This window comes from Balaenoptera physalus (assembly GCF_965194825.1).
Source record: "Balaenoptera physalus genome assembly, chromosome: 11".
In the NCBI taxonomy this organism is placed as follows: domain Eukaryota; kingdom Metazoa; phylum Chordata; class Mammalia; order Artiodactyla; family Balaenopteridae; genus Balaenoptera; species Balaenoptera physalus.
In genome coordinates, this window is record NC_138896.1 from 20,600,903 (window position 1) to 20,628,148 (window position 27,246).

The following is a 27,246-nucleotide window of genomic DNA, read 5'->3' on the forward strand; positions in this document are numbered from 1 at the left end:
TTATGAGTTCATCAGTGGACTGGACACAGCTGAGGAAAGAATCATTGAGCTTGAAGATATGTCAGTAGAAACTTCCCAGACTGAAATGCGAAGAGGAGAAAAAGAATAGGGGGAAAAAAGAACAGAAGATCCCAAAACTATGGGACAATTACAAAACATTGAACATCCTGGTAATGGGAATACCAGAAGGAGAAGAAAGAGAAAAGAACAGAAGAAATGTCTGAAGTAATAATGACTTACAATTTTCTAAAATTAATGACAGACACCAAACCACAGATCCAGGGATCTCAGAGAACACCAAGCAGGATAAATACCGCACCCCCCCAAAAAAAATTGATGTGTAGGCATATCATATTCAAACTGCAGAAAACCAAAGACAAAGAGAAAATCTTGAAGGAAGCCAGAGGAAAAATATACCTTACATATTGAGAAATAAGGGTAAGAATTATATCAGACTTTGAGTCACAAAGCATGCAAGCAAGAAGAAAGTGGAGTGAAATATTTATTTAAAGTGTTGAAAAAAACCCCAAAAAACCCAGCAGCCTAGAAATCTGTATCTAGCAATATTTTCCTTCAAAAATAAAGAAGAAATACTTTCTAAGACAGCAGTGTTACAAGGGGTGAAAGGGAGAAATTGGTGATACTCCCTTATAATGTACCTGTACCTGCACTATTTGTGAAACGGTATACAGTTGGCCCGTGGACAGCACGGGGCTTAATCTGAGTATACCTTATAGTTGGCCCTTCTTGTCTGCATCCTTGGATTCAACCAACCATGGACCATGTATGCTGTAGTATTTACTACTGAAAAATATCCACTTGTAAGCAGACCTGTGCAGTTCAAACCTGTTTGTTCAAGGGACAACTGCAGTGTTATTTGAAAGAGGAGTTGGATGAATTGTAAATGTATATTGCAGACACTAGGGAAACCACTAAAATATTTATAAAGAAGTATACTTAATATTCTAAGAAAGGAGAGAAAAGTGCAATCATATACAATACTTAAAACCAGAGAAGGCAGAAAAAGAGAGGAGGATAAAAGAAGAAACAAAGAACAAATGCAGAATATGCAAATATATTAATGATAAAAGTTGTGTTTTTTTAAAATGAAAATCGGTGACTTTAAATCTCATATTTATTGTTTTTTTTTCCCTGTAGTATTTAACTATGCTCTTATATGTTCAAGTTTTCATTTTAACAGAACTGTCCTCTGGAAGCATTATGGCTCTTTAATTTTACTCTACTGAAAAACAATATTGTGATTCTATACTCAATCTTTATTTTTTTTAAATATAAGATTCCTTTATTAAAACACAGCACAGCATTTTTTTGCCTTCTGTGCTGCTGCTCTTTTCAGCAATGAGACTGAAGATGTCTGACTGACTGTAGACTGTCTCCCAGGTCACTGCTGCCCAGGGGTACTGGCAAACGTGATTAATGACACTTTTGGCTCTTCCTCTTTCCTTTTGACCTGAGTCAGGCCCTTGTCCTGTCCTGGTTCTCTGTCTTGGTCTCTAATAGTGCACAGAAGGAAAGTTTACCTTGTAAACTTTCCAGATGCAAATACTTTCAGCAGTGATGTGTACCTGACCGTTATTAAAGACACTTCAGCATTGTTTTTCTTCCTTCCCCTTGCACTAGCTTTTAGAAATGAGCTTTGAATATTATTTTTTTTTCTAAAATATTTCCTCTAGGCTCAGTCTGTGAAGCACTGTTGGTGCACCTGGGGAAGGCCTGGAAGCACGTGGGCCAGCCTTGGGTGCACTGCCTGTGTGTGAGCTGAGCCTCCTGAATAAACAAGCTGCTCTCAGAACTGGCCCATGGCCAGGGCTTAATGAGGCCAAATGTAGAAGAACAAAACAAAACCACCCAAAGCTGGGTTGCAGTGTGTGCCTGTCATATTTCAGGCAGAATCTTTTTTTAGCAAAGACATTCTATCTTGATGGTAATGTCACCTTGGAAAGAGATGACTTCTTGGGAAGCAGCAAGAGAAAATTAATGTAATATAATGTCATGGTATTAATGTGTCACTTTAATGATGCTTCATTTCAGGGGTCTTTTTGTTTTTATAATATCTTCATTTATGTTTAGTAGAATGGTACATTTTGTTCTGCTTTATGGTTTCCAAGGATGATAATAATTATAGCCTGTATTTTAATTGTTCCTAATTGGTATTAAGTAGTAGTCATTTTAGCATATGTAAAATGAAAATGAAAATGTAATAATCCTGAAAGCCTCACAGTTACTAGAAATTCTTAACCAGGGAACTGTAGTGACAAATTAGAAGCCAAATGGTTAAGTTGCATTATGAAAACAAATAAAAACAACTGAAAAAAAATAGATGGCATACTTAATCATCTCAAATCATTCTTTAAAAAAGAATAGGTTAATTAATAGGTATTCATTATAATCAGTAGTTTACATTTTTCAGTGTATTATATATCCATTGTATATTATTCTTCTTCAATACTTTATTTCAATCTAGTTATCATTTGTATGTTTGAATTTTTCGTAAAACATTGTCTATGTATAAAAATATAGATTGTCAAGCAACTTCAAGATTTCTCATTTTCTGTAGAAATCCATTTTCTTATTTTTGGTGATTTTGCTAAAACCATTCCTGTTTTTGAGAAAACATGTAAACCTGGTGGATTAAGGAAACTGGTATATGGTTTTGAGTTGTACCAGCCTGTGTCTTTCCAATTTTGTACCTATTTTCTCCTTTTTTCCCTTAAAATAAAGAATTTTCTGAGTGCTGGTGGATAAGGCCAAGAGGTTCAGAAAGGACCGTCCATACGCTATAGGGGTATTTATTTAGCTTCTGAACTGTTTAGTGGTTAAAAATTTGTGAGAGAGAAAGATTGTGATCGTGTACAGGAAAGTGATGAGAAGTCACTAAAAGGGGTCTCTAACCCTGCAGGCAATTAAACACTTGCTCATCTTTGTCAACTACTGAGTGACATAAAAATTACCCTGGTTACCTGCGAGTGAAATTTCTAACTAAAAACGCCCATAATGCATCACGACAATAGCCAGTTTCCCCATCTCATACGTTTTGTGGGGTCAAGGATGTGTGTGTGGCAGTATGTATGAATTGGTTGCTTGGGTCTTCAGTTTAGCAGCTGGCTGTTGCACTTATGACTTTACTCTCTGCTGAGTCGAAATGTGTTCTTGAGAGAGACATGTGCTTAATTTCCAGATAGAAAACTATCTGCTCCGGAATCACGAGACTAGAAAATACCTTCAAGAGCAGGCCTACCGCCTACAGCAGGGCATTGTCACCAGCACCACACAGCAGGTAAGAAGGTGCCAGTCTTCTCCCAGTGACAGTTCCTCCTCTTACTCATGCTGAACTGACCCTTTTAAAAGCCAGGGACCAAGGATTTTTATCGTTTGAATCATTCCCAATGGGGCAGTAAGAACCTGTTTCTGAAAATGACAACAAATGTTAAGTAGAGTTTGGGGGAGGTTAATTCTAATGCTAAATACGCACTTTTCATTGTTGATGATTTTGTGCCTTTTAAGATTGTCAGTAAGGTGTATCTTAGATTTATATACAACTATTAGGAACCCTGGATTACAGATGATAAAAGTCTGAGGGTAATCAAATTTGCTACTTTGGAGACATCCTATTCCTTTTCTTCTACTCCCTCTCACTTCTATGAGTAGGAAACAAATTCCCAGATTCTTCTGAATAATTAAGAATTTGTTGAATATTAATTAACACAAGTGCTGAAGAGAAACTAAACTGTTTTTTACTTCATTCCTCTTCTCTCTACCCAACTTTAGAATAAAAAAAGTATGGAATGTTTTCCTCCAAAAATATTAACCAAAACCAAGGATCATAAGATATTTGAGGAAAACCTATAGGATGTCAAAGAAAGAAGAAGATAAACCAAAGAACTGAGCTCAGATAATTCAGAGTACAGCAGAGGACTTTAAAAAAATATTGTAATTAGTAAGTTCAGAAGGAATTGAGACAATATTATATCCATAAAATAGGAATGAGCTGCTATGAAAAAGAATAATCAGAGAATAAGAAACAATGCTTAACAGTTGAAAATATGAAAACTGTAATATAGACTTAAATTAACCAATAGGGCACAAATTAAGCTGTTTCTCTGGTAGAAAACAAGAGAAAATCTTAAAACATGCAGTAAAAAGACAGATAAAAAATATGAGAGAAAAGTAAGTCAGAATCGTGAAGAGATTAAAAGTGACCAATGGCCTTCTAATAGGAACGTCGAAATTTAAAAAGAGACATAATAGAAAAAGTTAAAAAAGAGAAAATAATAGAAAAGCATTTCATATGAATCTTGGGGTTGATATGACCTACTGAAATTGATATGGATGAATGGGTGAAGGCCCACACCTGGTCAGAACACCGAGAATAAAGGAAAAACATCTTAAAGAGTTCCAGACAGAATAAAAAGACTATCTTACAAGGGAACTGGAACCAATTCTTAGCATCAATCTCAATTACTAGAAACAAATGAGGTTCAGAGGGGAATTTGTTTTGGACCAAGAATTCTATATCTAGTCATTTTATCAAACAGATGCGAGGGCAGACTAAAACTGTCCTCGCACATGGACCCAGAAATTTTACCCCCAATATTCCATACGAAAAAAGGCTTTTTGAGGAAATTCTCCAGCGTAACAAAGAAAAATAAGAAAGTATACAATATGAGGTATAAGTAAGAAACGAAATCATAGAAGTTATAAGAGCTGAAAGAAAGCTTTAAAAAGTTGCCACTTTGGGAAAATCTGCTTTGAGCTGCAGAATTAAAAGGTACAGGATTACATTTCTTTCTCTATGAATCCCATAATCATAATTCTGTACCTGCATTTTAGTAGATTTAAAATTTTAATATCAACTTAGACAGCAAGGGAACACCTAATTATTGCTATACTAAAAAATGTACATGTTGGAAATTTTAATGTAAAAGTAATGAAACTAATTAAAATTAGGAGTTGAAGAGGGAGAAAGGTGAGTGGTAGTATAAGTATACTAAATTTTTACTTGTTTCATGGAATAATCCTCTATTCTATAATTCATAAGTCAAAAATACAGATGTAAATCTACTATTTAAATTTAAAATGGAAGCCACCAAAAGGATTAAAACAGAGGGTTTTCAAAAATGTTTATTTCAGCAGATTGAGAGGAACCGACTGGTAGGGAAAGTTTTGTCATTTGAGACCATTTTGTATGGTTTGTTCTATTTTCTTACCTTGGGCAGATGTCATTTTAATTTTTTGTGGTGTCTTTGGTTTTGGTATCAAAACCAAATGAGGGTAACGCTCATCTCATAGAATGACTTTGGAGGCGTTTCTTCCTCTTCAATTTTTGGTATACTTTGAGAAGGATAAGTGTTAAGTCTTCTCTCAGTGTTTGGTAGAATTCACCTGTGAAGCCATCTGGTCCTGGACTTTTGTTTGTTGGGAGTTTATTTTTTTTATTACCGATTTAATTTCATTACTGGTAATTGGTCTGTTCATGTTTTTTATTTCTTACTGATTCAGTCGTGGGAGATTGTATGTTTCTAGGAATTTATTTCTTCTAGGTTGTCCATTTTATTGGGGTATATTTGTTTATAGTAATCTCTTATCATTTGTATTTCTGTGATGTCACTTGTAACTTCTCTTTCATTTCTGATTTATTTATTTGAGCCCTCTCTCTCTTTTTTCTTGATTAGTCTGGCTAAAGGTTTATCAGTTTTGTTGATATTTTCAAAGAACCAGCTCTTAGTTTCATTAATATTTTCTATTTTTTTTTTTAGTCTCTATTTCTTTTATTTCTGCTCTGATCTTTAGGATTTCTTTCCTTCTACTAACTTTGGTTTTGTTTGTTCTCCTTTTTCTAGTTCCTTTAGGTGCAAAGTTAGGTTATTTATTTGAGATTGTTCTTGTTTCCCAGGATAGGCTTGTATTGCTATAAACGTCCCTCTTAGAACTGCTTTTGCTGCGTCCCATAGATTTTGGATCGTTGTGTTTCCATTTTCATTTGTCTACAGGTGTTTTTTGATTTCCTCTTTGACTTCTTCAGTGATCCATTGGTTGTTTAGTTGCATATTGTTTAGTCTCCACATGTTTGTGGTTTTGCACTTTTTTTCTTGTTGTTGATTTCTAGTCTTATACTGGTCAGAAAAGATGCTTGATATGATTTCAATCTTCTTAAATATATTGAGAATTGTTTTGTGGCCCAGCATGTGATCTCTCCTGGAGCACGTTCCATGTGCTCTTGAAAAGAATATGTATTTTACTGCTTTGGGATGGAGTGTCATTTTAATTTTTTGTTGTTCCTTTTTCTTAAAAGAGAATGAAGGAAAGATGTCCATAATAAATGAGTTGTGTGTAATCTTTTAAGTAGGTAAAATTATATGGATGACTGCATAGATATGCATAGAGATTTGTGAAAGAGTGTTCACCAAAATGTTAATGATGGTTCTCTTAGGTGCTGTGATTAGGTGATTTTTATTCTCTTATACTTCACAGTATTGTTTGAATGCTTTACAGTAAGCATGTATTATTTATATAAGAAAAAGTAAAGTGATATGTGTTGAGAAAAAGAAAAACAGTAATTATGAATATTAGTGAAGTAACAGGGAGTTTTGAGAAGGAAAACATTATCTTGACCTTACCAGTGCCTTAAAAAATCTCAATTTTTTTCCTGCAAGAGACTAATATTAGCCTTTAGTACTTTATGGTTTACTGTTATTTCCTGGTTTTAGTGTTTAACATTAAAAGCAATGAGAGTTCTAAAATCTTACATTGAACCTTTGCCTTGGGTTCCTTTATGAGCTACCATAATGCAGGCTTTTCTTGATACAATATCCTTTTAACTTTTTTCCTCATTTACAGGGGTTTTGCTCATCCAAAAAAATTACTGCCCCAACCTTTAATGCTAATTCTTAAAAGTAAGTTTTGTCTTCTCAATCAAGAGGAAATTATACACAGGAGGCATGTACAGATGTTTCATTCTGCATGGGTGACATCATTCTGAATTATTTGAGTCATTATGTAGTAGGTATACTGCCACCTTTTTGCTTTGGGGATTTCTTAGGACATGATGATTAGCAGTTTTCAGACTTTGTTTCAGTCACCTTAGGAGAGATTCATCTCCTTCTTATTGAAACTTCTTATTGAAGTTTCCAGAAATAGGAACACAGAAAGAATAGACCCTCTGTGACTACTTCTGCCAAACGCATAGCCAGTCATCATTCCCGGGTGACTCTGAGGGATTAAAATATGTTTCAGTGAAACATTGAAGTCTCATAATTGTTCACATATTTGTTTTTGTCTCTAGTCTTTGTTTAGGAAAGACCTTCACATGACAGCACTCCACTGCTGACCTTCACATGACTCAACATTCCACCTCTGCTTTTGATCTCTTCTTTTCCATCTTATAAACCCTCTTAATCAAGAGTTAGCAAACTTCTTCTATAAAACACCAAACAGTAAATAGGCTTTACCGCCTGTATGGTCTCTGTTGCAACTACTCAGCTGTGCTATTGTAGAGCAAAAGAAGCCATAGACAATATCTTCATGAATGAGTGTAGCTGTTCCAATAAAGCTTTATTTACAAAGACAGGCCCAGAATTGACAACCTATGCTAAGTCTTCTCACCCTTAAAAGAAAAAACAAAACAATTTTATTGCCTAGACCTATTTACTTAGCACACTCTCTTTCCTTCCTTTCATGCGCAGATTTTTATACTTGCTTTCATGACTTCTTTGCTACCCACTCACTTTGCAACCTTTCAGAATGTGCCCTCTGTCCCAATCTGTCTGCTGAGATGGCTCTCAATGGACCTGGTCACTGAGTCAGAGGCCTTTTCTCCCTCTTCGTCTTTTGATGAAAAGAGGCCCTCCATATGTGTAGTGGTCAGGAACTTGGGCTCTCAAGTCAGATGACCTGGATTTAAGTACAGGCTCTGCTGTTCCCTCTTAGTGGGAAATGTTGTTAGTCATTTACTAACCTCTTTAAGGCTTGATTTCATCTGTAAAAATGGGAGAAATGACTCAGAAGGTGCTGTGACAATTCAGTGAGGTAATGCATGCAAAGTACTTGGCTCCTCACTAGTAAACATTGTTTGTAGCTATATTTTTATTATTACGATTATTATCATTATTATAGACTGTTTCGTCTTTCTTAAGATGCACTTCTTGGTTCATCCGACAGTGTGCTGTTCTGAATATTTTTCTGCTGCTCTTTGTCTCCTTTCTACATAACTTTCTCTTTTTATCCTTCAAATGCAATCATTTTTCAGAGTTTTGTACTTAGTGCTATCTGATCTGCTTCTGCCATTTTAACTCTCTCATCTGTGGATGACTCCTGGATCTATCCCCTCAGTCCCTGTTTCTTTCCAGAAAATCCTTTTTTTCAACTGCTTGTTCAGCATCTTCATCCAGATGGCCCTCTGAGATGGCATGGTCACTAAGACCAAACTCATCCCTTGGAACAACCGATTTTGCCATTTTTCTCAGTGACATCATCATTCACTGAGGATAGAACTCCTGGAGTCATCTTGGATGCCTCGTTTGCTTCATTCATCCAAGGTCACTATTTACTGCCCATTTACCTTCAAGGTGTCTTTTACAGCCATTCTTTTCTTTCCGTTTCTATTGCCTCTCCTCTTGTTAAGGCTTTGTATTAACTCCCTCCTATGTCTTCTTTTACAAGCACTGCAAGAACTAGTTTATTCATCTTCCATGTCTCCTTGTGCTTTTTACAGCCCTTTTCCTTTGTATCAGGGAAGCCGAGTCACTGTGAGTGTTATGGGGTAAGGAATTTTTAGATCTTCACAATTGTGGGAGAAGCTGGGGGAATAGATGCTCTATGCCTTGTACACGGTGTTTGAACTCCTTAGCCTGTGCCTAAGTCTTACACTATCTTGCCTCAACTCAGCATTCCAATCTGATCTCCCACAATAAAGTATCTCTGTTCCTAATCAGGAAATAGGAATCACAGGTGTCTGGATATGCCATTGCTTATGTTCATTCTTTGCTTTTAAAATTCCCTTCACTTTTCTCAGTTTGTAGAAATCTTTCAGGACCCAGTCTAAAAGCTACCTTCAGCATCAGCTACATGTGATCCCTTCCTTGGCTGAAATCCTTTAGAACTTTCTATCATTTATTTAGTCATTGAATAAACACTTATAAGGGTCTGTGATATGGCAGGCACTATTATAGGAGATGGAGCTTTGGCAGTGAATAAAATGTGCCTGTCTTTGTGGATATTACATTATGCAAACTTTATATCTTGTGTTATTGTTAATTGTGAATATTTCTTTCCACTTCTAGATTTTTACGTTGCTTGGTGGCAAAGGGTATATCTTACTCAGGACTGTATCTCATTCAATGCAAGGTGTTGAGTATATTTCTTTTGAATTGAATAAAGAAATAGATGTGGAGGAAGATAAAATTTTCCACAAGTAAGCTACTTGCTGGGACTGAGAACAGTTGTAACAAGTTGCAAGCAACCAAAGCTGGCATTTATTGCTAATAGTTCTAAGTTCTGCACTTGGGTTCTATAGCCCAGTATGTTTGGAAAAGCCTAAGTGGTCACCACCAAGTGAGATGTGAGTTGCTGTGTGATTTAGTTGCCAAAGAAGCCAGTTTGACTTATACCACATTAAGGAAAGTATACTTTCTACGGTAAGAAAGGTGATAGCCCCATTCAGCTTACTGATCCACTCTTCCTCTGTTACAATATATTTTATTGAGGGGGGGCATGTTTTGTGACGGTCTTAGATGGAGGGAGAATTCAGAGAAGTGACCTGGGGTAGACAGGGGGAGGTGGCAGTCAGGGACCACACAATGTTGTCACAGTAGAATGGTAGAAGGAACTGGGAATGTTAAGCCTGAAGAAGAAAAGATTAGAGAAGAAAAGATAGTTGTGTTCAAACGTGGGCAAGACTGTCACATGGAAGAGAGCTTGTGACTGTTCAGAGTGCTCTCAAGGGGGAAGACATGTGACCTGTAGAAGAACATGGGAAGACAGATGAGGACTCAAAGAAGACCAAGTCCAAGTACATTTCCTTGGAAAGAACTGAGCTTCTCAAACTGTGGCAGTTAACAACTTTCCTGGGGTGCTTTAGAAAATGGAACACTAGGGGTTTGGGTAAAGTAGGGAGTTGAAAATCAAGAGCCCAAATGCGGTCATCTACCCTGAGGTCTTTCATGAGATGACCAAAGAGATGACAGTCTTTCAGACTGCAGTTTCCTTTGTTTTTATTTGTGTATCTTAGGGACTTGAATATGAACTGAGAGTCAAAATCCTTGGTTTCCTGTTTTCAAAATTTCCAGTTGGTACTCTGTGTAATTCTGTGTCATCTTAAATAGTTTCACTTTTCTGGGCCTTGCGGTCTTTAGTTGCAAAGCATCTGAATGTGATCTATTGGGCTGTGCTGACCCTTAGCAAGTGTGTGTACAGAAGAATCTTTGAGACTTGTGAGATTTAATGTCTTATTTGAATCGAAGAACAAAATTTTTATGTTTCTTTTGGATGTGGTTTTAAAAGTTCTACTTAAAGACCATTTTGCTGAGTTCATTTAGACCCTCTCTCCTTGGTGTATGCTTAATGGCACGCGCTTCAAGGGTCTCTGGTCTCTCACGATTATTAAAGATGATCAATTTTATGGTGCCACATCCACATGCCTCTCAAATTAGTCTTTTGTGGCCTCAGATGTATATCAGTTCCTTTCTTAGTACGGGGTTCATTTTGTTTCTTGAAATTAGGTATTCATTCCTCGTGAGATATGAATTATTATTATTATTTTTTTAATTTTTTTATTTATTATTTATTTATTATTTTTATTTTTGGCTGTGTTGGGTCTTCGTTTCTGTGTGAGGGCTTTCTCCAGTTGCGGCGAGTGGGGGCCACTCTTCATCGCGGTGCGCGGGCCTCTCACTATCGCGGCCTCTCGTTGCGGAGCAGAGGCTCCAGACGCTCAGGCTCAGTAGTTGTGGCTCACGGGCCCAGTTGCTCCGCGGCATGTGGGATCTTCCCAGACCAGGGCTCAAACCCGTGTCCCCTGCATTGGCAGGCAGACTCTCAACCACTGCACCACCAGGGAAGCCCGAGATATGAATTATTGATGACCATTTTTGTTTCAGGAAGCACAGATCAATACAGTAGTTGGAAGAGCTGGAATTTATATCAATTAAGATTAAAAAAAACATAGTTCTCTTCAGGGTGCTGTGTAAATGCAGAAAATTAAGATGTGATCCCTGCCTACAAGCTTAGATTTTGGTCAGGGAGATGATTATTATATGAGAAGCATTATTCATGTAACTTCTTTTTCCTACGGGAGTTGCACGTAGTTCACTTATGTAGCCTCAGTACATTTTACAGTCATAGGAGCTGTTCTTTTTTTCTTTTTTTTTTTTACTTTGCATTTATTTTTTGTGTCATTTATTACCGGGCCATAAGTTTTTGTTTCTTCAGTTTCTTCTGGGATATCTTTTTCTTCTGTGCAACCTCCTCTTCTGGTTTAGGAACAATCTGTTCTTTTTCAGTGAGGATCATCTCAGTATGGCAGGGAGAACTCATGTATGGGTTGATCTGACCATGAGCTCTGTAAGTCCTGCACCCCATCCTGGGGGCTTTGTTCACCTGGATGTGCTCAATGACCAGAGAATTTACATCTAAGCCCTTAAGTTCAGCATTACTCTCTGCATTTTTGAGCATGTGCAGTAAAAATTCAGCACTCTTTTTTGGGCCACCAGCCCTGCGTCCAGCCCCATTGTTTGGCCAGGGCACACGTACCAGCTCCACCATTGTAACGGCGGAATGGCACACATTGCTTCTTTAAAGTGGCATCCTTCAGATACTTGGTGGCTTTTCGGATATGCGTACCTTTAATGGCCTGGGCAGTTTCACGAGTGTTCTTAAAGTGAACGCGAAGATTTGAACCTCTTGACTTGCATGATTTTGTGGGGTTTTCTGGGTCAGGTGAATAACGAACCATTTTTAGAGGTCATACATTAACATTAGCATCACTGACTCTTTGTCAAGAGACTAAGTGCTTTGAGTGGTGTTATTTTACTGGGTTGTCTTCATCATACACTAGAAAAGAAGATGGAGTAGACGTTACGAACCTGGTTTTTTTAAAAGAGAAAGGCAGGAGAATTGGTGATGCTGCAGCAAGTAGATGCGGGCTCTATAATTAGACCTTCAGTTTGCTGAGCAGTGTAGTAAAGTTTCTATTATGGTGGAATTTACGGGGGAAGGAGGGCTGATTTTGGCTTCCTATAGCTGTTGTACCAAATAATTCAAAATAAATAGAGAAGTGTGAATTTAAATAAAAAAGATTGTTGCTGGATCGTCACCTCTGCCGAATGAATTATCAGGTAGGATAGGACTTGATATGTAGGGTCTCTGGGGAATAAATAATTTTTTTTTAAGGATGGACAACCTGCGGCTCTGATCAACACATATATATGGAATCTAAAAAAAAAAAAAAAATGGTACTGATGAACCTAGTGGCAGGGCAGGAATAAAGATGTAGACATGGAGAATAGACCTGAGGACCTGGGGTGGAGGGGTGGGAAGCTGGGATGAAGTGAGAGAGTAGCATTGACATATATACGCTACCAAATGTAAAATGGATGGCTAGTGGGAAGCAGCCGCATAGCACAGGGAGATTAGCTTTGCGATGACCTAGAGAGGTGGGATAGGGAGGGTGGGAGGGAGGCTCAAGAGGGAGGGGATGTGGGGACATGTGTATGCATATGGCTGATTCACTTTGTTGTACAACAGAAACTAACACAGTATTGTGAAGCAATTATACTCCAATAAAGATCTATTAAAAAAAATATTGGAGAAACTTTTAAAACCACACTGTAGCTGTCTTTTTCTTCAGACGTCTTAGCTTTGTTCATGTTTCTCTTTATACATACAAATAGAATAGAGCATAATCTTACCCTTCTGTACTAGTTTTTGTCCACGGTAGTGATCTGCCACTACCCTGTGGGTTTTATGTTTAAATCCATGAAACATCTGAAAGTGATTCAGATGTAATTAACATGGGAGAAGGACCTTAATAGAATAGAAACTGGATGTTATTAACTTTATTATTGCCTATGTTAATATAATAAAACCTCAGCTTGTGCTTTTTTTTGGTAGAAAATTACCTGATATAATTGAACTAATTAAAAAATATTAATTTCCAGGGATGTTCTGATTTCCATAATATTGAGACCAACTGGCTGTGGGCATCATTTTGTCATCAACTGCCTCAGAATTGTACATCTCCTTTTTCTGTTACCTCACTACCCAGCACTATGTCTGACACATAGAGGGTACTCAATAAAAATTAATGAAGGAGAGTTACTATCAAGCAAAATGTCACTGAGTAGCTATGAGATTCTGAATCATCAAGAAGTATTCACTTTTGTTCTACATGCTGCATTTCCTAAGGCAGGAGAGGGGACCAAAATCCCTTACATGTTTGTTTGGAATTAACGTTGCTAAAGGTTTCTTATAGAAATAGATAAATTAATAATTGGCTCTAAGCTGTCTTCTTGAAGATTCCAGTTAGGAGAAGTATTCATCCTCATTCAGTGTTTCCTTTTGTCTGAACATTGGCTGTGCTGACTTGGATGCTTGCTCTCATTGTTATGTGTGGAGCAGATGATTGACAGAATATGTGTGAAAGTACAAGATCATCTCAACTCTTTACGAAACTGTGGGGGAGGTGCTGTCCAGGAAGATCTGAAATCAGCAGAAAGGCTCATGCGTGATGCTAAGAACTCTAAAACGGTGAGTTTCACTTCCAGCTACGTGAGTCCCGTGGAATAAAAAGACTTCGTAAACTTCAGTTTTAGGAACTCGTTCTAACTAAATTTACTTTTCTACCCAATTTCAAGGTTACTAACAAGTGGCAAGGTGAACTGAGTTAGTCTTTGCCTCCTTTCTAGGTAACTGGGAGGTAGTTGTAGTTTCAGTGAGTAGCAACTCATTGCACATGATTCTACTGCCAAACTGATAGCACGAAACTCTCCTCTATCACCTCTAAAAGGAAGCTTCTCTCAACTTAGACTGTGGTCCCCAAAGTGTGATTTCATAGAGAAAGGACTAACTGGGAGTCAGAAAACCTGAGATCTGGTCCAGGCTCTGCTATTAGAATCACAATCATTGACTTTTATAAGTAGGAGGAACCTCGTGGGTTAGTCAAATACTCTCACACCCGAGATGAAGACATTAAGCCACAAACAGGTAAGGTACTGTTCCTCTGGTTTCAAAGCTGGACCTCAGTTTTTTAATTGGTATAAAGGGCCTTTCATCAAGACGATCTTTGTTTATCACTAGTATTTCTCCACCCTGTTTTATGAACTCTGCAGTGACTTTGGTGCTTATTTAAATATTTATTATGGAGAGGTTACTTTTATTTTTCTTACAGTTGTTACCAAATTTATACCACGTTGGTGGTGCATCTTGGGCGGGAGCCAGTGGCTTGTTATCCAGTCCAATTCAGGAGACCCTGGAATCAATGGCCGGAGAAGTTACGAGAGTTGTAGATGAACAACTCAAGGTTTGTGGTTTCTGTTATTTTGGAAAATGAAATCATTATGACTTAACTATGTATGATAGCATTTCATACCATGCTATCCTATGTTTTATAGGCGCGTGTGTGTGCGCATGTGTGCATGTGTAGTAAAAATTGAATACCGTGCCTTTCCCAGCTTCATTTATAATTTTTGGAATAACTTTTTGCATAATAAGATCAAGTAAAACCTATCAAATTCAATTTTGTTTCTGATGGTAAATCTCTAACCGTATTTACGTATGACAGGTTGCCACTGATAAGGGAAAGATTGATTTTTGCTTAGAAAGAGAAGTCTGCTTCGCGAAAAAGTATCTCCTGTTATTACATTTGATTTAGAGAATGGGAGAGATGACAGGAGCTGTGTGCTTAGTGCCAAGCTGCTGCGTATATGGAGAGTTTGCCACTAGGTAAAGAGCTGGTTGAAAGATTAAAAAGGGATTTAGAATGAAGTTACAAGGCACCCAAAGTAGCGGAGACTTGTGTATAGGCTCATAGGTTGAAAAAAAAAAAGTCTTTGAAATTTAAGTGACGAGAGTAACCTAAGACCAGCTTTTTCCTAAGGTAACTTCAAAAAACAGCTACAGCAGAAGACATTTCACTTTCCGAAAGCTTTCATCATTTTCGATCTGTCTGTTCAAGGATGCCTTAAAAAGACCTTGTCTAAATTTCTATATTTATTTGGTTCGTTTTCTTCTGAGAACACAATTGCTGTAGCTCAGAGGGATTTGATGAGCAACTCAATCATAACTTTGCAACATGCTAATTATTCTGTTTGTAAATTTAATTAATGTGGGAGAGAACGTTGTGGATTATTTAGGAGTTTAAGCCCCTTTCTTCCTGTACTTACAATACAGAGAGACTCTTGTGTATCATTTTTATTTTACTTAAATGTGGTTATTTTGAGTACATTCTGAGCAAAGACAAAGGGGTAGAAAAAGGATTGGTTGGTTGGTACAGAGTTCTGCCAGATCAGTTGTTACCTAACAGCACTTGTTTTATCCTCCATGAAGGATCAAATATGTAAAAAGGATACTTTCTTACACATTTAAAATAAAGTCATCTTTGTTGCTTATTTACTTCTGACTGTAAAAATGAAACTACTCTTTGTGAAACATTTGAATAGTAAAAATCACTTGAAATCCCGGGGACAGCATCATTCTTAATATTTTAGTGAATTTCCAAACATTCTCTGTCTACACACACAATTTTACGTATGTGATCATACTATACGTACTTCTTTATATTTGGTACAATATCGTGAATACAATTCTAGATCAGTGAGTACTCATCATCATTTTAGTGGCTACATGGTATTTCATTGTATAGATGTACCAGTGTACTGGGGAAGCTCAGTCCTCCTCTGTGTCTCTCCTTTACTTTCACACAGAACTCCTCAGTTTTGACACTTCTGGTCACCAGATGTGACGGGTTCCCCCCCCCCCACCCCCCAGCTGGGTGTCCTACTATTTAACTCAATTCAGACACTATCTACCTGGAGATAGCATTAGATCCCACAGTTTAAGGGCTCAGTCCCACAAGACTGCCCCCGCCCCACTTCAGATACCAACTGGGAGTCCAGTTTGTACCTGAGCTCCTGGCCAATTGGCAATAAATCCGAGGTTCTTATAACCCCTCCTCCAGTTCAGTTGACTTGCCAGAGTGGCTCCCAGAACTCAGGGAAACACTTATGTTTACCAGTTTATTAAAGGATATGATAAAAGATATAGATGAACAGCCAGATGGAAGAAATGTACAGGGCAAGGTATGTGGGAAAGGTTTCAGGGCTTCCATGCTCTCTTGGAGCACACCACTCTCCCAGCACCTCCACGTGTTCACCAACCCTCTGAACCCATACTTTTGGGGTTTTGATGGAGGCTTTGTCATGTAGGCATGGCCAGTCATTAAATCCATTTTTAGCCCCCTTAGGAGGCGGGTGTGGAGCTGAAAATTCCAAGCTTCTAATCATGTCTTGGTCTTTCCAGTGACCAGCCCTCATCCAGGAGCCATCCAAGAGCCCACCCAATAAAGCAAAAGACACCCCATCACCCAGGAAATTACAAGGGTTTCAGGAGCCCTGTGTCAGGAACCAGGATCAAGGACCAAATATTAGAACAAAAGATGCTCCTAGTGTTCTTATCACTGAGGAAATTACAGGGGTTTCAGGAGCTCTGTGCCAGGAACTGGGGGCAGAGACCAATATACATTTTCTATTATCTCACAGCCAGCATAATTTATTTTCTAATTTCTGATTAATCCTATTAGAGTCAATGCCTGTAGTTGATCCATTCCGAGGTCAAATGGTACGCACATTTTACACGTTCGTATGTATTCACAAACTGTTTTCCAGTAGTGTACCCAATTGCTTGTTTTGTCACACCCTCACCAATACTAAGCATGTTAACCTTTTAATATTTGTCAGTTTAACAGGTTAAAAAAAATCTCATTTTGTCTTTTGGATTTCTTTAATAACCAGTGATGCATCAAGTAATTTTATTATCCATTTGTATTTCTTCTTTTGTAAATTACATATTTGTATCTATTGCCTAACTTTTTCCTTTAAAGTTTTTGTAAGAATTCCTTATATACTAAGAATGGGCTGTCATTTAAATCAGCATGAAACATTGCAACTGGAACTTTCCTGTCAAACGGCTTCCTACGGGCACTTGTTTCAACTGGTCTAAACCACAAGTTATCCCTTGAAATTTTGGTCTGTTTCCTTCCCAGCACACCAGATGGTTGGAATTGACTTTTGCCAGTCATTCTTGGGAGGGAGTAGAAGGCAGAGGTCTAAAGTAAAAGTCATTTGAATTTTTAAAAGCCTGAAATAATAACAATATATTTAGGACCAAAATTATTTTTCTGTAAATAGACATTCCCCGAATTTTTTTTTAAACTTTTAAAAAAATTAATTAATTAATTAATTAATTTATGGCTGTGCTGGGTCTTCGTTTCTGTGCGAGGGCTTTCTCTAGTTGGGGCAAGTGGGGGCCACTCTTCATCGCGGTGCGCGGGCCTCTCATTATCGCGGCCTCTCCCGTTGTGGAGCACAGGCTCCAGACGCGCAGGCTCAGTAATTGTGGCTCATGGGCCTAGTTGCTCCGCGGCATGTGGGATCTTCCCAGACCAGGGCTCGAACCCGTGTCCCCTGCATTGGCAGGCAGACTCTCAACCACTGCGCCACCAGGGAAGCCCATCCCCGAATTTTTTGAGGCTGACCTTTCTGGCCCCTTGTCAGTGTCACCAGTGTTCTCCGTTCATTACAGCTTCCTTATTTGCAAGTGTCATCGCCTGCTTTTCTCTCATTCTATCTCTGAGGTCCCCGGCTTCCAAATGCCCTGAGTTTTTCTATTCCCCACTCCCTTGTTTTCTTTACTCTCAATCCTTTTGAGTTGCAAGTTCTCTTCCCTTCTCTTCCCTTCAGGGACTTGTGGCATGAATCAAAGCACATCCTCAACCACAACTTCTTAATTAAATGTTACTTATTAATTTCTCTTTCACTGAGTTCACAGTTTTTGATACTTTCAACAGACTATAGGCAGTTACTTCCTTTCTTTTTCCTTCCAGTTGACCTGACAAGTGGACATCATTTTATGATTAAAAAAAAAAAAATCCCCATTTATCTATTTATATAGCTTTCCAGCACCTTGATTTTCTTAAAATTATGTAGGAAAAAAATGTATTTTTACTACAATCAATATTCAGTTTCTTAAACAACTGTGTCCTTATTTATTTCACTAGTAGTAGTATATTTTGTTTGGTTAAAAAAGAGTCCTTTCTCTATTTCTGAAATTCCCTAAGATTAACATGTTATACTAGCAAAAGCTAAAGTGAATGTATTATTTTGTAAAAATATGTTTTTATTGTAGTGAATTTAAAAAAATGGGACTAGCAAGGCTGGATTTGTGACCTGGGTTTGCTACGAGCTGTTTGCTCCAAGCAAGTCACCTGATTTGTTGGGACTGAGCCTCCTTGCGCAAGATTGTCTTTGTCTCGAGATAATTAGGGAGATTTTATCCTTAATATTTACTCATCCTGTATCATGGTCAGTAGTACACATTTTGAATTCTGGATAAGAATAAGTTCAAATAGCTCTTTGAGTCATCTGTCAAAAAAATACTAGTTCAGAAAAGCCAAAGAAATGGCCGGAAGAGCCAGCCTTCTTAGCAAACTTCCTGGAGGAGAAGAAAGCAGTAAGTGTGGAGAAAGTCCTTCTTTGAAACGAGGTGATATTTTCTCTGGACTGGCCTGTTTTAGGTGTTTTTAAATGACAACTCACCTCCTGTTTTCCCTGTTTTTGATCCTAACATTTACTCCTGGGGTAATCGTAGATGATTAAGTGGGATTTGAATGCTTTAACATAAGGGAACTTTCATTTTCCCCTTCTGGACTTAAATTTTAGAATGCTTGTTTTGGCCTTGAAAATGCTTCATTTCCCTCAGGGCTTCAACTGTGAAATACTTCACTGGTAAATATCAGGTTTACCAAGGAAATGAGGCCTGAGGGGTGTAGGTGGCATTTTGGCAAGTACTAACTCAGTTTGCTGGGAGAGCTCTGAGTTTTCTTATTTTCCTACATTTTATATAATATTTTCCAAAACAAAAGAAAGAGAAATTTCAGAGCAATTCAGTGTGGAAGTTGTATTTGCTTGTAATGAATTACAGCTAGTCATTTGCTCACTGCAAGAATATGTGAGCATAGCTGCCATGTTAAGGATATTAACTCAATTTATTTTACAAATATTGTACAGGGTTTCTTAAGTACCATTAGTTATTTTTACAGTTAAGAAATATAGATTCTCCTAACTATCATTTGGAAGATACATGCAAAATGAAATCTGATTATCACATTTCAAATACAGGGCCTGGTCATTCAAGTTGTCTCAAGGTAGGACACATAGACTCACAAAATGGAGAATATGTAAGAAAAGTTAAGAAACATGGATAGAGTGAGAAAATTTAACATAAGCCAAATTAGATTTCCAGAAAGAAAGAGAAGATAAATAGGAGAAGGTAACAATTGAGGGGATGGTGGCTGAGAATTTCAGGGATTTGATGAAAGGCTAGAATCTTCAGATTCAGGAAGTCCAGCGAAACCCAGGCAGGAAAGATAGAAGCAAATCCATGTCTCGAATCATCGTAATGAAAAGTGGAAAACACTGAAGACAAAGAGAAGATCTTAAAAGGAGCCAGAGGGAAGGAAAAGCCATATTACTTTAAAAAGATCAAAATTAAGACTGACAGGACAGCTCATTTCTCGACAGGAAGCTAAAAAGACAAATAATATCTTCATGCTTCTGAGAGAACAAATCAAGAATTATATACTCAATAAACCTACTATTAAGAATGAGAATGAAATGAAAACATTTCATCCAAACAAAATCCAAGATAGTTTACTGCCAGTAGACCACACTAAATAAACATCTAAAGGATATGCTTTAGGACAAAGGAAACATTATCAAAGAAAGAGGGTCTGAGCTGCAGGAAAGAATAGTGAGCAGGGAAAATGCCAAATGTGAAACATCAACTGTATGAGACAACAACATTGATGTCTAATTTTTGCTGTCAAATTAAGAATAAATGCAAGTAAAATACTAGAAGTGAGCATCTAAGTCAGTTAGGAGTGAGTAAAAGAAGTCTAACATCCTAGTTTTATTCTGGAAAAGATTGAAAGGATCAACATTAGATCTGGGTTGTCCATTGTCTTGTCCATTAGCCACATATGGTCATTTAAATGTAAATTAATTAAAATTCAATGAAATTTAAAATTCAGTTTCTCAGTTGCACTAGCCACATTTAAAGGGCTCAATAGCCACCTGTGGCTAGTGGCTCCCATATTGCACAGCACACGTATTCCCATCATCTCAGAAAGTTCTACTGGACAGTGCTGCTTTAGACATGAAGTAAAGTATGCAGGTTAAAATTTCTAGTGTAACCACCAAAACAGAGGCAGTATACCAGGGATCATACTGCATACCAAGAGGAGCATTAGGAAATGTTTGGGATTATTTTGGGTTGGCATGGGCAGTTGATAATGATCCTAAACATCCTGTAATACAAGGTTCAGTTCCACACCAGAAGGAAAGCTCTCACTCAAAATCTAGTGATGCAGTAGAAGAGGCATCACTAGGACTTCCCTGGCGGTCCAGTGGTTAAGACTCCACGCTTCCACTGCAGGCGGCATGGGTTCGATCCCTGGTCAGGGAACTAAGGTCCCGCATGCTGCACAGCGTGGCCAAAAAAAAAGAGGCATTACTAGAGATAAAATAGATCAGTGAATAATGACAAATGATCCAATTTGCCAGAGATAATTTCAACTGTGTATGTATTTAATTGTATGGCTTTATAAATATGAGTAAGTGCACAAAATTACAAAGAAAAATTGATAACATTTACTATTATGGTAGAGATCTTTCAAAATGACTGCTAGTAACTGATAGATCAAGTAAATAAAGTAATGATAAAGAATATTTGAAAAAATTCTTTATCATGATAAAGAATATTTGAACAATAGAATTCTCAATTATGACCTAGTGGACCTATGTGATCAGTGCACCAATAATAGGAGACTATCAGTTCTTTGCAAGGATACGTGAAATATTTGACATGAGGTCTATAAGAACATCTCAACAATTTTCAAAGGCGGTATTCTCTGGTTTCATTTAAAATAAATTAGAAATTAATAACAATTTTAAAAAGGGAAAAACCTCACATGTTTATACATTTAAAAATTACTTGTAACCCAAGGGTCAAAGGGGAGGGCATAATTTGAATGAGAGGATATTTATAATTAAACAATAAAGTAGTTAGTAATCAGAACCTGTGAGATGCTGCTAAACCAGTACTTAGAGTGAAGTATATGGCTTCATAAGCCCAGACACTTATGAGGAAGAACAAGAAGGTTGGCAGTCTTGCCCTACCACATATTAGGACTTATCATAATTAGGACAGTATGCAGAGGTAGACAGACCAATGCGACAGAGAGATCCCAGAAATGGACCCATACATCTATGCAAATTTTCATAATGCTACCTTCAGTGAGTTACCATTGATCAATAGAAAAATGATGGACTATTCAGAACCCACATTCAGTAAGTTCCTGGGCTTATAATACTTTTTATAGGTTTCTTAGAGATTGTTCCAAGAAGTGTGCTAGGCCCTGGGGAGAGAGGGTAGGGCTTCACCGTTGCTCTCAGGTACAAGTTGTGTATCTGGAGTCTGGTGCCTCTAGCTCTCCATGAACTTCCAAAGCTATGTGTAAAATCTCATACCAATTTTTCTGGATGAGTGTGCATCGATTCTCAAAGGCGTCCTTGGATCCCCAGATTACTGCATTCTTGGCCGTTTTCTAACACATTTGATTACTGAGGTCCCCACTGGATGCTATGAGATCATCAAACGCAGTTTGGAGTGTGAAGGGCGCGGAAGGAACAAGAGTAAGAACATCTCCTCCAGGAGGTGGTGCTTGAGCTGAGCTGAGTAGGGAGGAGTACAGATGATTTATTCTGGCTGCAGAGGGGAACAGGATTCTAGGCTAAGAGAACAGTTGTAGAAAGCGTGGAGACAGGGCCTGGATCATGTGGGGAACTGCCCTATAACTGGATATGAATAGTTAGAAGGGGAATATAGAGATATGACAGAAAATGAGGCTAGAAAATGGAGCATTTACCAGATATTTCAGGGATTTCTATTCTGTGCTAATGAGTAATATTTTTGGCATATTTCCACTTTTGAGAAAATGTCTAGGAGTAAATTTAACATGTTTTAGAGATAGTTGTGGTAGAAGGAGTTGAGGTAGGTGGAGTGTAAGGAGAGTTGCATATTTCTGCCCTAGTTTGGCACCATACCTCACAATAAAAACTTTGCAAGAATGGTTGATTCTGCTGTTGCAGTTACTGTTCAGGTGGGGTTAACGGGAGGCCAAACATGTTGTAGTTGACGTTGCCATGGTAGAATATCCAGGTGGAAATTCCTAATAGGCTGTATTATATATGCATTGGATGTTTTGGGTAGGTGGCTATAGGTAAACATTTAGTTGAGAACCATTGGAATATAGGTAGTAACTTGAAGCCATGGGAAGGATGGATGTTGAAGAATATGGTTTGGTGTGCAGAGGGCCATGGGACTTGGAAGGAGATGCTGTTTAATGACCTGAGCTGGGGGCTAGACACAAAGAAGTGGTCAGGGGCTGCATTACAAATTTATCCTGTGATCCTTTCTCCCCTTTTTACCAGCCCTGTCACCAGAAAATCCACCATGGTGGCATTAGGTACCAGCATTAGGGGATGAAAATTGTAGGTAATGAAGAGAGCCGAAAGGGACACACCTTTGGGCAATGTGCAGAGCATTGGAAAAGGGCGGCTGGAGTACGAAACAAGAGTAGAAGACGAAACACCTGAGTCCCCTTCTCACTTATTCCAGTAACCAGCTAAGTGACCTTGAGGAAGTCACTTATCTCCTCCGAGTCTCCATTTTCTCATCTATAAAATGGGTTTGCTAAAATCTACCTCTACTCACAGGGTTGTCATGTGGATCAAAGGAAATCATGGATGAAATCACTTTGTAGAGTATAAAGTGTCGGGCTAGAGGTGGTGGTAGGGGACTAACTGCAAAATATCTGTCGAATTGGATGCCCAGGGCAGGATGAAATTCCTTTTTATAGGGTCAAAAATCATGCAGTAGTCGATTTGTAGAGCAGAAAGAGACCTTAGAAATAATTTTATAGGTCAGAAAGCAGAGATCTGCAAAGGTTCTTCACTTAACGCTGCGCACTTAACATTCCACAGAAATTTCACGTCGGGGTCTACATCGGAAGCCAGGCTTCCCTCCTTAGGTCTGGAGTTCATTCCAACTGAATTAGCACTGTCATGCAGGGGACCTTTCAGAAAGTCACGCTATATTGATGAACATGACAGAATTCAAACAGCGTATTGATACCTGAGGTCGTTCTTATCAGGAGTGCTGGACCCTGCTACTCCATCGGGAACAGAATGTGTTTATTTTATTGCCGAAGAGGACAATGATTTGTCTTAAACTGCCTCATTTGGCATTGCTTGTAGCTCTCTTGGAGTAATGTACTAAATGAGTGATTCGTCAGAGTTCTCCCAGGGACAGAGCCCTGTCAGAATACGAGTGGCTTTTGGAAACTTCTCAAGTGGCTGCCTCCGCCACTCCTCTCCTGCTTTTCACAAGATCTTTATAAACATCCTGCCGCCCTGCTGCTCATCCTACAGCGTGACGAGAGATTGTACTGTTGGCATCGTGCTTTGCATGTGAATATATGAGCAGGGAGACTAGTCTTTCCATAATAATGCTCCACTAGTCCCCTTCATACTGCAATAGTAATGGGATCAAGCTTGGCTTTTTTTTTTTTTTTTAACATCCTTATTGGAGTATAATTGCTTTACAATGGTGTGTTAGTTTCTGTTTTATAACAAAGTGAATCAGTTATACATATACATATGTTCCCATATCTCTTCCCTCTTGCGTCTCCCTCCCTCCCACTCTCCCTATCCCACCCCTCTAGGTGGTCACAAATCACCGAACTGATCTCCCTGTGCTATGTGGCTGCTTCCCACTAGCTATCTATTTTTTGTTTGGTAGTGTATATATGTCCGTGCCACTCTCTCAGTTTGTCACAGCTTACCCTTCCCCCTCCCCACATCCTCAAGTCCATTCTCTAGTAGGTCTATGTCTTTATTCCCGTCTTGCCCCTAGGTTCTTCATGACTTTTTTTTTTCTTCTTAGATTCCATATGTATGTGTTAGCATACGGTATTTGTTTTTCTCTTTCTGACTTACTTCACTCTGTATGACAGACTCTAGGTCCATCCACCTCACTACAGATAACTCAATTTCATTTCTTTTTATGGCTGAGTAATATTCCACTGTATATATGTGCCACATCTTCTTTATCCATTCATCTGTTGATGGACACTTAGGTTGCTTCCATGTCCTGCCTATTGTAAATAGAGCTGCAGTGAACACTTTGGTACATGACTCTTTTCGAATTATGGTTTTCTCAGGGTATATGCTGGGATCTTATCATGAAGATTAGCATCTTTGAAAACAAATTAATAACATTATCTGTGATATACTGAACTTTTATTGTATGCTAGACACGATACTGAACACTTTGCACATGTAATATCATTTAATCTTCAGTAATCCTACGAGACAAGAACTTTTTTATTTGCCATTTTATAGATGAGGAAAGTAAAACTGAAAGACCAGTAACTTAGCCCAGTGTCACTCAGCTGGGATTCATATTTAGGTCTGATGCTAACTTGGGTGCCCTTTCCACTCTTGCCAGCCGTGCCATCCGTCTCAGGCAAATCGTTTAACTTCCCTTAGCTCACATTCTTCAACTATAAAATGGTGATCACACGAATAGCTTCTGTACCCATCTTCACAGATGTTGGAAGGATAAAATGGACGAAACATTTTTAAAATTCTGAAGTGCTATATATAAGGTTTTGACTGTTATTATTAATGTTGTTTATAAAGTGCTCTGCTAATATTTTTGTCTGTTATTCATGTTTTTTATTGTTCTGATAACAATTATAATTTTACTTAACACTAAAGCTTTTCTTTTAAAAGGGGAAAACTAGCAGTTGTTAGATAGTGGTTTGCTGTGACTGCTCTTTTGATGGAGCTATTGAACGCTTCACCCTGATTTGAGGTTTCTGTGATTTGTGAAATTGCACAAGAGTTCTAACTTGATGTATGTACTAGGGACATCTGTAACTTTATTTGCTATTACCCAGGAGAACAGTCTGGTGTGGTAAATTGGTGTATATGTGTCTTTCTAAATCTTATCATGAATGCCTCTGTGTTAAGTACAGCTGGCACACCATCATGCTTCAGATGCCAGGGTGAAGCCTGCGTGGATCTGCCAGGTGTCTGATTTAAAGTGATCACCTGAGATCAGTGATCACCCAGCAGTCACAAGTCATCCCAGGGCAGCTCCGAATCCCTAGTCGCACCTGGGACTCTGTCGTGTCCCTGTTCTCCGAGAGCTTGGCGTCATATATAACCACGTTTCAGTTTTATGGCGGGCGCCGCCGGGGCTGTGTCATCATCTCTGTCTCTCCACTTGTGCTGCATTGCAGGCGTTGCTTGAGTCCATGGTTGATGCTGCCGAGAATCTTTGTCCCAATGTGATGAAAAAAGCCCACATTCGGCAGGACTTGATTCATGCCAGCACTGAAAAGATCTCCATCCCACGTACCTTTGTTAAAAATGTCCTGTTGGAGCAGTCTGGAATTGATATCCTTAACAAAATTAGGTAGGTTTATAATGTTAATAAACCGAGGCGCTGCAGTGTCTGTGAATGCAGTTGAGGCAGCTGTGAAGAGCGTTATCGTTGGCTTTATTTGTACAGAATGTGTTTAGACATGTCTAAGAGGCAGCGACTATATACAGATATAGTTGTACATAAATGCATAGGTTTAATACATTTCCAAAATCAGATGACCCCAGATATGCCTGCATTACTGAGGAACAGTTACCTGCTCTTTTTAAGAGTTTTCTTTTTTTTAAGAGGGGGGTACATGTTTGTAACCCCCTCTTTTTCTCTGCTTCTGAAGCTTATCTTTCACCTTTATAAATCACTAACTTTTGAAGAGTGAGGTCAGTTCGCTTTCTACCGCCAGACTATTCGGAGCCAATGCACAGCCTATAAATAGTCAAAGAGGCCCACTAGGACTTCACCATATTTTCCTTTGGGTTCTTTGATGGGTCTGTGAGACTCTGTATGCGCTAATGGTGCTCTGGAGTGTTTACATAGATTTCTGCTTGATAAAGTTTGAAAATTATGCCTAGGTATAAATATTTAGAAGGTGTGGTCACCAACAAACTTTCCTGGATTTTTACGTAGAAACTCTGGGATGATCACCAGTATTACATTATAGCTCAGCTAATTCTCATTATGTTTTCTAGTTGGAGAGTCAGGTGACTAAAAACCAAATTCAGAAGCGTTTAAAATTTCCCATTTTAACCATGTCCAAATCTTGATAAGAATAATTAGGAGTAGCAAAAATAACAGCTCCTATCTGGAGAGTTGAGAGAGGTACTGACACATCATGATGTAGCTTGATGACAGCCTGCAAGAAAAACAAGAGTTAAAAACAAAATATGCCAAAAAAATTATATCATCACAATGTAGATATCAAAGGCTGATAACCTTAAAGCTAGACTATAGAACTTTGAGGGTTTAGGAATTCTGTAGTAACTAGACAGTTTCATGTCTAAGATACAGCTGTAGTGTGTGCGTGTGTGTGTGTGTGTGTGTGTGTCTGTCTTTTAAACAAAGATCCTAATGCCTATTCAACTGAATTGCAAGGCAACTGGAAGGATTTGAGAAATTAAGAAAAGACTTTCAGGAGGTTTTTAGGACCCCACAGATTGTGATTTTATGAACGCTAGCCCAGGTATGCTTACATATTTCTGTAACCTGTAGTTTCAGAATTTCTATTGAAGCCCCTTAAGTATTAAGGAGAAAAAAAATGTATTGACCACCATTTTTCATAATAGTGGATTGAACAACCAGTAGATCATATTCTGCCTTTCCTGGAGTACCAGATTCTGTCAAATATGCTCATTTCCCTTGAAAATGGGCAAATTCTAAAAGTTGAGTAGCAGTATAAAACTCCTCACTTAAATAAATCAGTTATATGTCCACTAACTCCTTACTTGGCTTCTT

General features: G+C 38.3%; 1 protein-coding gene and 1 pseudogene across 7 annotated transcripts in view; one reads left to right on the forward strand and one right to left on the reverse strand.

Moving 5' to 3' along the window:
• The window catches only part of CARMIL1 (capping protein regulator and myosin 1 linker 1), a 323,524-nt gene that overhangs the window by 229,360 nt on the left and 66,918 nt on the right, over nt 1-27,246 (forward strand). For 5 of the 6 annotated variants that reach the window (XM_082413015.1, XM_082413016.1, XM_082413017.1 and 2 more), the window contains 4 exons: nt 3,200-3,298; nt 13,633-13,761; nt 14,402-14,533; nt 25,655-25,830. In XM_082413015.1, coding sequence (XP_082269141.1) covers nt 3,200-3,298; nt 13,633-13,761; nt 14,402-14,533; nt 25,655-25,830 — 536 coding nt within the window. The remainder of the gene's footprint in view (nt 1-3,199; nt 3,299-13,632; nt 13,762-14,401; nt 14,534-25,654; nt 25,831-27,246) is intronic. The other variant, XM_082413018.1, reaches the window with a different exon arrangement.
• Nucleotides 10,757-13,623, reverse strand: LOC309637840 (large ribosomal subunit protein uL22 pseudogene; annotated as a pseudogene). Its single transcript has one exon. The product of its transcript is annotated as a large ribosomal subunit protein uL22 pseudogene (transcript).